Source organism: Coloeus monedula (assembly GCF_965178545.1).
Source record: "Coloeus monedula genome assembly, chromosome: W".
Classification (NCBI taxonomy): Eukaryota; Metazoa; Chordata; class Aves; order Passeriformes; family Corvidae; genus Coloeus; species Coloeus monedula.
In genome coordinates this window covers 32632182-32645224 of record NC_138821.1, presented here as the reverse complement: position 1 = coordinate 32645224, position 13043 = coordinate 32632182, and the positions used below count along the sequence as shown (strand labels likewise).

At 37.1% G+C, this 13043-nt stretch overlaps 1 protein-coding gene across 6 annotated transcripts in view; it reads right to left on the bottom strand.

The window, feature by feature from the left end:
• LOC309584601 (nipped-B-like protein) overlaps positions 1-13043 on the bottom strand; it is a 171799-nt gene that overhangs the window by 32056 nt on the left and 126700 nt on the right. For all 6 annotated transcript variants that reach the window (XM_082300695.1, XM_082300697.1, XM_082300696.1 and 3 more), the window contains 8 exons: positions 11239-11325; positions 8385-8616; positions 7947-8098; positions 7511-7591; positions 6359-6459; positions 3026-3164; positions 2741-2823; positions 1558-1690 (listed from right to left, as the gene is read on the bottom strand). In XM_082300695.1, the coding sequence (XP_082156821.1) occupies positions 1558-1690; positions 2741-2823; positions 3026-3164; positions 6359-6459; positions 7511-7591; positions 7947-8098; positions 8385-8616; positions 11239-11325 (1008 nt within the window). The remainder of the gene's footprint in view (positions 1-1557; positions 1691-2740; positions 2824-3025; positions 3165-6358; positions 6460-7510; positions 7592-7946; positions 8099-8384; positions 8617-11238; positions 11326-13043) is intronic.

Genomic DNA, 13043 nt, shown 5'->3' with positions numbered 1-13043 from the left:
TAGAGCAGATATCCTTTGCAATAGCATAGCACCATAATACATCTTCCTCATTATTCACACAAGTATAAAGAAAGCTACATATTACCAGGAACACAACCATAAAATATTTTCCAAATAAAAGCTCAAATTACTGTATTAATTGCATTGTAATGCTGAAGAACAACTCTCAAAAAATATTACAATGAAAATATTCACATTCTGTAAAATGTCACAATCCATAAGTAAATGTACCACTTAATTTAAGACCAAACTTATAAGAGACCAAACTACTTAATTGTTTTCAGGTTCTGTGCTAAAGGAATAGTCCAGAGATGTATGGGACTGGGAGAGAAAAGTCCCTCCCACTCTAAGTGAAGATCAGGCTCATGACCACCTGAGGAACCTGAATGTCCATAAGACCTTAGAGAACCTTCCAGTCTCTGAAGGGGGCCTATAAGAAAGCTGGAGAGGGACTATTTGCAAGGGCATGGAGTGATAGGACAAGGGGGAATGGCTTTCCACTGCCAGAGGGCAGGGTTAGATGGAATATTGGGAAGAAATTGTTCCCTCTGAGGGTGGCGAGGCCCTGGAAGAAGGGCCAGAGAAGCTGTGGCTGCCCCATCCCTTGAAGGGTTCGAGGCCAGGTTGGACAGGGCTTGGAGCAACCCGGTCTAGTGAAATGTGTCCCTGCCTGTCCACTGCAGGGGTGTGGAATGAGATGAGTCTTAAAGTCCCTTCCAACCCAAACCATTCTATGATTCTATGAATAATTACAGGTATTAGTCTGACTTTATTTCCAATGAATATGAATGAAAATATTGGATAGCATCCAAAGGAGGGCAATGAAGATGTTGAAGGGTTTAGAGGGGAAGCTGTATGAGGAGCATCTGAGGTCACTTGGCTTGTTCAGCCTGAAGGAGAAGAGACTGAGGTAAGACCTCACCGGGGTCTGCAGCTTCCTCCCAAGGGGCAGCAGAGGGGCAGGCGCTGAGCTCTGCTTTCTGGTGACCAATGACAGGACCCGAGGGAACAACTGGAATTGTGTCAGGGGAGGTTTAGGTTGGATATCAGGAAAAGGTTCTTCACACAGAGGGTGGTTGGGCACTGAACAGGCTCCCCAGGGAAGTGGTCACAGCCCCAAGGCTGCCAGAGCTCAAGGAGTGTTTGGACAACCCTCTCAGGAACAGGGTGAGATTGTTGGGGGTGTCCTGTGCAGGGCCAGGAGTTGGACTCAATAATCCTTGTGGGTCCCTTCCAGCTCACCATATTCTATGGTTCTATGAATATCTAAACTTGCTATAGAATGGCATTTTTTAATGTGGAAAATGTCATGGAATATTAGAAGAGGACTTTAATGAGAAACTCTATACATATGACCTTTACTAAGTTCCATATCAATGATCTTCTGACCTAAATTTTATTTTCTATGCATTACATAATAGTGATACATGTAAGAATATCCTTACATGCTGCATACGTCAACAATCAGAAAACACTCCTGTAACAGTTTGAGCTGAAATAAACAAGTTCCATTGTAATAAAAAATAAATTAATATAATAGTTAAGAACAAAACTTACCAGTAGCCTTCCTAATAAGCTAAGTAGCAACTCTGCAGCTGGCCATTCTGGTTTATTGACTGTGGAAAGAAGATCTTGAATAAAGTTCTCAAACAGTGGTCTGTAATCTTCTTCCCCTTGTTTACTGCCACATCTGTTTAAATCAAAATGCATGTTTGTAAGTGAATTTAAGAGCCATTTAAGCTTTTCTTCTGATGCAAAGAGAACTAATCCTATTTTTAGCCAAAAAAACCCCAGTTTTATGCAATTCTAAAAAAAAAAAAAAAAAAAATCCAAAATATTAGCAGAAAAATTGGTTTTTTTCCATTTACAGACAAATAGTTTAAACAGTTATCACTCCAAGTTGTACTGCAAGTAAAGCAGCTAATCCGGGAGAGTAGAATTTTGTTCCTAAGGTTTTTTATTTATTGTTTTGAGTTAAAGTCTGCATTAGCTTGGATAAACAAAGTAGGCAAAATACTAAAGCTCAAGCTAGAGTGGGGTATTTAGGAGGTGTTTTGTCCTTAAACCTGGTCTGACTTATCTCACAGTGATAAGGCATCTCAGTATTATGTTCCAGAAAGGTTAAAAACAGAATGTAAAAAAATCAAAAGATAACATACATGATAGTATTTCACCTATATGTGGCATCCCTAACTTTAATTATACCAGAAGTATGCAGAGAAATGGCTAGATAGCTCACAAACAGTGTTTTGGCTTAACAACAGAAATTAACATGATAAAAACATCAGGACTTTTTCTTACAAATCCTTTGGTTATTCAGGTATGGGTTTTTTTCCCCTCCTGAGCTATTGACATTCCTAACTTTATCTAAATGAAAGTAATTTTAGGGTTTTTATATTTTGGTCATTTTGATGACTGAAATAATCTGGTTTCATCACTTAAATATTTTACTCAGCCTTCTCTTCCATGTTTCAGATGAGTAAAAGATCCCTGATAAAAGGATCCTATATAAATTATCAGACAGATTCTTAAATGTGTTCTTAAACTCTCTGCAGACTTTCTGTTCCATAAAATTTTTTTTCCAGACAGGTAGCTCTCTCAGAGATTTATAAAATATATTGTTATAAGTAACTTTATTAGTAGTCATTTAGGATTGCAAAGTGGTTTGGTTTGTCTTAAGGTGTGAAATTTTATTTGGAGTTGGTTTCATCAATACACTAAAGAATGCAACAGTACTTACTTCTTAAGGAAAATAGAAAGGAAGTTTTGTGCTGTTCTCATGGCTGTTTCATACGAGTTAGTCATAAGCACATCTTGATCCACCTAAAAATAACAAGATTTATTTTTCTAATATTTTAGCATGCACAGAAATATAATTTCCAGACCAGCATTTCTCATTCATCAAATAATTACAGCTGACATAAAATTAAGAGGCTTGATTACTAGAGCAACATCATAAAATATTATACCTACAAAGTCATTCCTGTACAAAAAAAAAAATTATGGCTCTTTAAAAAAAACTTACTTTTTTGTTTGATTCCTCCTCTGAATTAGAATCTTTTTCTGTTGATGGCAAATGCACCACACATTGAATAAGCTGCAGAACTAGTGCTGTTACCATCTGAATATACATAGGCTCTCCGTCAGTGTCACTGCTGTTTAATCTGTTAATAAGACAGCGTTAGCACTAAAACTAAATAAGAAAAACCAAACAAATTTTTTTTCCTAAATAACATCTTTCTAAAATAATAATCAAAGCTAGGAATCTGTTATAGACATTTATCTTGTAATTTGCTTCTCTCTTATGCAGCAAAAGGTTTGGTCTAACAAAAATGGTAAGCATTATTCTCAGGCCAAAGAGATGAACTGAAGCAGCTCACAGATGGGACATCAGAGTGTCTGTGAAGTTCAGCAGCAGAAAAATCTTCAGAAATATTTAATAAATCAAACACCTCCATGCAAAGGCACTTACTAATAGGCTTATTCTGTATAATGCCATATCCATTTCCAACACAACATTAAAAATTAGACCAAGCTTGTAATAATAATTTATTACTTATATATTATTTAATGTATCTGAAATGTGCAGGAATTTTAAACAAGAGAAAATAGTGACCATGACCTGGACTGACTTCTACAACAGTTACACCTATGGTAATCTCAGGTAGTGCAACAGACTATAAACTTCAGCACGCAAGAGTGTCTTTTAAGTTGGTATGACCAGCATGAATACACTCCACCTCACATTTCTCCCCTTCCAAGTGATTTAACCTGATAAACAGTGTGGTGTTTACTACATCAACACCACTTAATGCTGTGTTTAACAATAGGAAAAGGTGATAATCTCTGACATCATTCTCCCTAAATTATCAAAATAATAACTGTACACAAAAGAGATTGCAATTACTATCTTTATGAAGTGTCATGGGTTAGCAAGCATAGTCCCGGAAGGGATGTTCTTGCAAAGGGGTGCTTACAGCTTCCTCTATGACCTAACAGAACCTATCAGCTGGCCAGTTTGAATATGGACAATTCTTTAAGCCACTTAAAGTTGTGACTGCCTCTGTGATCCACACTTAAGAATAGAAAACCCCGAGGCAGAGTCTCTGTCTCGTTTCTGGTGCTGGGACAGGTGGCTGTGGGCCCCGTGTGGGAGCCAGCAGGCCCGGCCCAGGCCCTGCTCGGGCCAGGCCGGGCCGGGCCACGGCCATCCTGGAGCCGATGGACCTGTTCCAGCCGTGGAACCCCCCACACAGCCCTGCTGTGGGCAGCCAGAGCGGCTCGGCTCCCCTTCTCTCCAGGGCGGCCAAGATTCAGCTGAAGCTGCCCTGCTGTCTGGCAAAAGATCATGTGACCGACAGCGATAAGCGACGTTCCAGCTGCAAGGCCTAGGTGAGATTAACCCTTTTATTCTGTGAAGAGCTGAAAACCTGAGGGAGAAGAAAGAGGAGATGCTTAAAGCTGAAATTCTGTTGTAAAGCTAGGATGCATCAGAGTACCCGTTGTAATTTCATGAAGGCATGGGGGATGGAGCGTTCAACTTGTACTTGTGAGCAAAAGCACCAGCGCTGAGATAGGCAGATGCTGATGCAGCTGTAATTTCATGAGAAGTTTGAACAGGGAGAGATGGAAGCGATGAAGGCTTTTGCTCCAAATGGGAAAGGAGAAAACCTCAGTTCCTAGAGATGCTCCCAGAGATAGTCCTAGAGATGAAGATGAGGAGGACCCTTTGCTCCCAGGGAAGGAGGAGGGCCTCTATTCTTAGAGATGAAATGCTCCCAGAGATGGTTGAAGAGAACTTTTGTTTCTGAACGGCTCAACCTTAAATTTATACCCCAGTAATTTCCAGAGTGGACCCTCAAAAGCAGTTGTGGGAAAAGCTGCAAGTTGTGGGAAGGGACTCACATGCGAGCAGAGAACCAACCCGGGCGGCTGTCTCGTTGTGATAATGTGTTCATAGCATGGGCAAGAGAGACTCCTCTTCCTAAATGGACTGAACAAGGTTATTATGGAAGTGATAAACAGACTGAACATCTCAAGGGTTGTCTTTCTACATTGTCAGTGGGAGAAGGGAGAAAGGTGGGGGGGAGGAGAAGTGTTCTGAATGTGTGGTATGACTTTTTTTTTCTCTTCTTTTGGGTCTGTTAATAAACTTCTTTATATTCTTTCAAGTTTGGTGCCTGCTTTGCATTTCTCCTATTTCTTATCTCACAGAATGTAAACAGTAATGAGTATTTTAGACCAAACCACTACATTAAATTGGTGTTTCTGCCCAGTTACAAACCAAACCCGCTACATGAAGTTATGTCTAACTATTTGTACAGAGAGAATATTTTCCTATAAAATTTTAGGTAAACTGCACCCTTCATGACTATAGCCACAGACAGGGAATGGCCTCCAACAGGTTAGAGCTAGGACTCTAGCGATAAACAGTGCAGTCATTATGGCCTTGAGACAGGTCCCAATTCAAAGAGGGTATCTACCATTTATGCTCCTATGCCTAACACCTTCCTATTTACTAGATCTCTCTGATGTCTATAAACAAAACAATAGGAAATACTAGGAACAAGAACTCATGTTAACATTAGAATTGCCAAATTCAACTTCAAAGTTTCAATTACTTTCTTTTCCTGGATATTTCCTGTCCATCCACCCTGGATCAGACAACCTATTTCATTGACAACTTGTCTGTCTCCAGGGAAAAGATGTATGGAAGCAAGGAACAAAATTAACACTAACAACAAATGTTTTAGAATAATTTGCAGTGCCCAACCTCAATTTTAACTGAAATCCAGTCAGATTCTTTCTCTACTTTAACCTGAAACTATACTATTATTCAGAAGATGCACTGAAATCCAGCTGAAGCACTTAAAAGACAGTTAAAGCGAACTGAGTAGTTTCTAAAAGAGACTCATTCAAAGGAGTATTAGATTCATTTCATGGAAAGAGTGCTCTGAGCATGTCCTCAAAGAAATTCAGCCAGAATTTTCCCATTAAGCTTTAGCAATGACATTATATAAAATCCATATGAACAGAACCAAAGAATTTTCCAAGAAAAAAACTTTGAATTCATACTAACATTACAGTCATTTACACACTTATTGAGACAGATAAGATATTGCAATTATTTTGGAAGCAGGCATAAATATGATGGCATAAGAAAGTGGTTATTACAAAATACATTTGTCAGACAATTCTGCTCTCACTGTATTGGTTTTGAAATATCAACCTCTAACAAAACATAGCTTATGGAGTCACAGATTTTTAAAGAACAAGTTAATACTGAAGCCTAAAATCCTACATCTAAAAACCTGTAAATGTTGCTGTCTACAAATTATCAATCTATGTCAGAATTTACCTGAAATTTCTTAAACTCCTCTTGCTGGTTGGTAGTCTTGCAAGGGAAGTGAAAATTTCTTCTAGTATTAACTGCCTATGTTTTTCATACCTGGAGAACACCTATTTAATAGTAACAGAATTGTTAAAAAAGTATTTATTGTTACATAAAATATCACTTGTTAAATAGATTTTTTAAATCATATATAGAAACATACTCTTTACATGACATTTAAATAAATTATATTTAATGCATACCTTGTTTTTAACACATTGCTTTGTTTTTTCAAAGCAAGCATTTCTTTATAAAATACATAAAACCTTTTTCGAATACAGCTTTTTAAAAAGTCTTCAAATAGCATAAATGTTTAATAGCTCTTAAAAATACCATGTGTTTTAAATTTTTCTGCCAATAGTACAATACACTGAAAGTCAGGGTAAGGCTAAGCTACCAGACTTCAGTATAGAGCAAAGGTCTATGGTAACGTACATTAAACATGAACACATGTATGGTTTTAGAGCACATTTGAGAAAACTAAGCTTTGATGTTTGCCTGACATTAAATATTAATTCAATTTATGGGATCAGGATTGTAGAGTTTGCCTCTCCCTTTGTTCAGGCAGAATTACTTTTATAAATACTGGAGTACATAATCCTTACAAAGATGAAAAACTTTCACTTGAACAAACTCATCTGTGTTGCACTGCAGTTTTCCTGAAAAAATATTTTATCTGCCCCATGAATTTTTCACATAGCTACCTCTTCTGAGGAAGAGGACTTATTCTATTATATAGTTCTATTATATATAACCATCCTACTAGTTCTGTATAAACTCTAGTCTTAACAAAGGAGATAAGAAAAACCACATTAAGATTTCTTAAGACAAGAAAGAACAAGTAAGAGGAAGGGGTTTGTGTTTATGCTTTAAACAACATAACCAAAATTAAGTAAATTCCTTGGCTTAAGTAGGCTATTTCTTCCTATAGAGTACTATGCAAATGGGAGGAGCTCAAGTAGCTTTAATACTGTTCCTAGATTATGATACCAAACTGTAAAAACATGCAAGAATAAAATTAGTTCTAAGCTCCAATTCTCTACCAGCAAAAATACAGCCTATGTAAATGTCCTAATAACTCTCAGAAGAACATGAAACTGCAAATTAAAAATTACTTACTGCAGTCACTAATTTGATGGCACATAGCTGTAGTTCACTGACATTTTCTACAAAGAAAGGTGTTATTCCCATAGATGATATCTATCAACAGAAAGAAGCTATTGTAAGTATATTTGACTACCAAACTGACATTTATGCATTTTCACAAGCAGATTATTCATTCATCAGGTAAGGTATTCGACAACATGTATTCATAAGATTTAAAAAGAAAGTTATTAAAGGATATTTTAATACAATCATATTCAACTTTTCTTAACTGTACAATAAAAGCCATTAAAGATGTGAACATTACTACAGAACAAACTAGTCACTGCTGTTAATAATTTAAAAGTTTGTACTGGTTTCATATTTCATGTCATTGAGACAATTACACTCTACAGTCTCTCTGGAAAAAGAAAAAAATTTCTCAGACAAAAATTTTTCTGAAAAAACTTACTTGAAGAATAGTTGTATCAGTGAGAAGCTGTATCTCTAGCAACTCTGACAAACTGCTGACAATGTCACAAACTTTGTTATATAACATCACTATAACTCTTTGCTTGTGGGTGGAACACTTGGCACGTTTTGCTTTTGAACTTAAAACACCACCTAGAAAATAAAAAGTATCATTAATTTTTTCAGTATTTCACATCAGATATTAGAAAGATGATATCTTCCTCAAGAAATGTCTCCAAAACAAGTCCATGACTACAGCTTTCTAAATGAAATTTCTTACAAAAGAAAAACTATTTAGTAAAATCAGCTAGAAAGCAAGAATTTAATATTTTCATAATTGCTTTGAATTCTGGATCCAAGATTCTTAAAACCATTCTTGAATACCCACACCTCAAGATATGCATATGACAACAAAATGCGAAACATTTAGCATACTAACCACCATGAGGATCCACTCTATACACAGGATCATATTGAGGATAGAGAGTGTTCTGCAAATGAAATTTTGTGTATTGAATAACTCTTTCTATTATGTCTTCAATATATACAGCCTTAGGCATATTTGGTGATGTCATAATATTGATAGCAGTAAGACAAGCATCAGCAGATTTTGTCACTCTCTCCATAATAAGATCTCTCCATAATCGCTCCTCATCTTCAGTGTCATTGTTCTGTAACAGGTGATAGAAAACAAGGTAGTGTTAACAAAAAGTTAAATTTTTTTCCTTACCAAGTAAAAGATAACATTATTTTAATATACATATATACACACATAAAAAATGCAGTATTTCCTTTACGATACAAAGATAGTTTGGTTTAGAAATCGACAAATGTTTGTTTTACTAGAAAAAGGTTTGTAACCCTAAATTACAGGTCTTCAATATCTCACTGTGTTCTTCTAGAAAAACACAAAGAAGCTTTCTGTGTATGCCATGGGTTAGCATAACTCCGGAAGTGATTTTCTTGCAAAGAGGTGCTTACAGCTTCCTCTATGACCTAACAGAACCTACCAACTGGCTAGTTTGAATATTAACAATTTTTTAAGTCACTTAAAAATTTTGATCGCCTCTGTGGTCCACATTTAAGAATGGACAAACCCCAGGAAAGCTCTCTCTTGCTTCCGGCCTTGGGACAGATAACTAGGCTGGGCCCATGTGGGGCCCAGCGGTGCCGGGCTAGACCGGGACACAGCCATCCTGGAGCTGTGCGGCCCTGTTCCATTCCCGCCCCCAGCCCTGTTATGTGCAGAAGGTGTGGCCCAGTACCCCCCCTCCCGCCCTCCAGTGTGGCCAAAGATTCAGCTGAAGCTGCTTCTGCCCAGCAAAGACCATGTGACCAACAGCGATAATTGAATTCCAGCTGCAAGGCTCGGGTGAGATTAACCCTTTTAGTGCTGTAAGCTTCCTCCAGAACAGATGAAGCCTGCAGACATTAAGTAAAGAAAGAAGAGCTGAAAAAAACCTGAGGGAGGAGAAAGAGGAGATGCTTAGAAGCTGAAATTCTGTTGTAAAGCTATGGTGATGATGGACTATGATATATCAGAATACCCATTGTAATTTCATGAAGGCATGGGGGGTGGAGCATTCAAACTGTACTTGTGAATAAAAGCACCTGTGCTGGAATAAGCAAATGCTGAAGCAGCTGTAATTTGATGAGAAGTTTGGACAGGGAGAGATGGAAGTGATGAGGACTCTTGCTCCAAATTGGAAGGAGAAAGACCTCTGTTCCTAGAGATGCTCCCAGAGATAGTCTTAGAGATGAAGATGAGGAGGACCCGTTTGCTTCCAGGGAAGGGGGAGGGCCTCTATTTCTAGAGATGAAGATGCTCCCAGAGATGGATGAAGAGAACCTTTGTTTCTGAACAGCTCAACCTTAAAATGGTACCCCAGTAGCTCAAGATTGGACCCTCAAAAGCACTTGTGGGAAAAGCTGTAAGTCGGGGGAAGGGACTCTCACATGTGAGCAGAGAACCAACCCGGGCGGCTGTCTCGTTGTGATACTGAAGCCATGAGAGAATTTCTTGTGGAGATGTCTCCATAGCATGAGCAAGAGAGACTCCTCTCCCTAAGTGAACTGAAAAAAGGTTATTATAGAAGCGGTAAACTGACTGAAAATCTCAAGGGTTGTCTTTTTACATTGTCAGTGGGAGAAGGGAGAAAGGTGGGGGGAGGCGAAGTGTTCTGAAGGTGTGGTCTGATATTTTTTTCTTCCTTTCAGGTCTGTTAATAAACTTCTTTATATTCCTTTAAGTTTTGTGCCTGCTTTGCTTTCTCCTAATTCTTATCTCACAGAATGTAAATAAGTAAGTAATGAGTATTTTGGACCAAACCACTACACTTTAATTGGTGTTTTTGCCCGGTTACAAACTGAACCCGCTACAGTGTATCATTGGGGAGCACTATGAAGGAAGACTGTCACATTCTCTACTTAAGAATGATGTACCTTAATCAAAATCTAAACTCATTCATCTTGTATTTTCTTCAGTGGCCTATACATACCAGTTGCTGCATTGAAAAGTCTAATTTTTGCCAATAGAGAGAATTCTTACACAAAAAGACTGTTAAGTCACCAAACTCATGAGAATACAACTTTCTCCAGAGACCAACTCCTCTATATCAATGGGTTTAAAACATGTCTTATCAAATATGATCATATAAGGACTCAGTGATCCTTGGGGGTCCCTTCCAACTCAGCATATTCTGTGAATCTGTGATTTAGATTTAGCACAGGGTATGGAATCTCTGTATTTCTGTGTTTGCACAATTTATAAAAACGAACATACATGAGGTTAATTATGACCATGCAGCACTACTAACATATTGTAATAATGTTATTAATAGCAAAATCAGGTGAAAACTTTAATAACTTCTCTGGTAAGGAGAAAAATAATCGTTCTTGCCTGTATAAAAGCACAGGCTGTTATATTTCTTCCACTGTGGAAGGGATGTTTTTATGGACATGTAGAAAAGTAGAAAAAAAAAGCCCAATAGTGCAAGTTACACCAGTTACCATGAATATTTCAAGATGAAATGATAATATTTAAAATTAAGTCAAAAGATAACCTAATTGCTCCCAATACATGTTTACTATAGTAAAACATACTTGAAATAATATAAAAAAATAGATTTTTGCTTCAAATCTTAAAATTTGGCAATCTTTTAAGCACATACATATAAAATCAAGAATTCCTTTCACAGACACACACAGTATTCGAAACTATCACTATATGGGACTCAAGTGAAGAAAACCCTATTCTACACAATGGTGTGAAACAATGTAATTTGAAAACTCACATGGTTAAGTAATGTGGAAAGCTTTGATCCATCTTGAATATTCTTCTCCAAAATATTCAAGACCTTTACTGTTTTATCTGTTGAGAGCTGAAACAAGAAACAAAACACATCAAACAACTGTAGGAACATAAAAGCTTCCAAATTGTGGAAAAAATGTCCAATCTAAGTATTGGATCTTGATTTGTCTGGTTTCTGACACAGCATGATTTAGAATGCTGATAATAGAATTAAACTAGTGAAAATATGTTCTAAGACTGCAATCAAACTTCATTTTCAACCAGCAAAATACATAGAAATGGATTAAAATTGCATAACTGTAATTAATGTTGCATAGTTATATGCTTTTGCATTTGCTTCTAGAAACAGAAATTTACCAAATCCAAGTATCAATCCCAAATTCTAACTGACTATATAGATATTTATTACGAAAAAATCCTAGTTCTATGGACAAGCAGAAGTAAAATTCCCTGATACTTGAGTTCTAATAAAAAGGAAGTGTATTCTCAATAACTGTATTAATTTTAAAAATCTAGCATATTGAAAAATGTAACTCAAATTCACTTACTGATGTTCTACAGAATTGTGATTAAATAATCTGTAGAATATGCTAAACTCCAGGAGAATCAGTTTCATTCATCCAGATACTATTTGTGCTCACCTTTAGAAGCAACAAAATTCTGATTTTATGCATACATGTAAGTATGTATGTGAAAAAAACAGGTAACAGAGGTTAAGGGTGAGAACTATCAGGAAACAGAAACACTCAGGCTAATATCATGCTACAAAGGAAAGTAGAGAGAATAAAGAAAGAGCCATGAAGAACATCTAAATCTCAGATTAAAGAAAACCCTTCAGAGTGACTTGTATAAGTGGCTTCACAGACACTTCATAAGCATAATAAATAATCATGAGGTGGTAGAGTAAGAATTTAATACAAGACTGCCCAAAGCCAAGAGTTCTAGGAAGATAAGGAAAGCAAGAATATTGTTTCTAAAGGTGTGGAAATGATGCCTTAGGTTTTAACTTTCATATTTTTCAAATCACTGTACTGCTTAGTGTGTAACTCTGAAGTTTCTTGCAGCCTGTTAATTTCTGCTCTCTCGTGCTAGGTAGACATAACAAAGCCTCTCCGGGCCTGCTCTTCAAGGACACCTAGACCATCCTAGGCCCAAAAAGTATAAACCAAAGAGCCTCTAAGGGGGGGTAAGCTGAGGGGAATTACATCATTAAACTGAAGCCTTAATTGGAGAATTAACCCTGATATGCAAATGAACCAAACCTATAAAAGTGTGAAAAACTCGTGACCTGTCGTCCATCTTGGCAATAGCCTCTGGCTCCCCAGGGTGTACCTTTGAAGGCCTTTCAAATAAATACCTACTTTTATTCCCCTACACCTGTCTAGTCTCTGTTTCTAGGAGGCCTTTCAAAGAATCAATACCAACAGTTTGTGCCAACAGAAAGTTCCCTTGAACAGAAGTTGGGAAGAGTATGGCAAAGAAATCACAATATGCAGTCTAAGAAAAATTAATCTTATTATCAGCTTGAGCATTAAATCTTTTAAGTTTGAAAGGACTCTTTGGAGAGAGGAAGGTAGCAGGCAACTCAGTGTGATGCTGGATGGACATATATTTACATTGCACTAATGGCATATATCAGCAAGGGTGGATTTTTTGACTTTGCCAGCAGGCTCTGTTTTACTGTGGTTGCTCAACAGTAGCTGTAAGGAGCAAATTATGTGCTTTTGTGAAAGTAGATTAATTATTAGATTTTACTGTTCAGGCATGTGTTACCTATTGGCATATAGT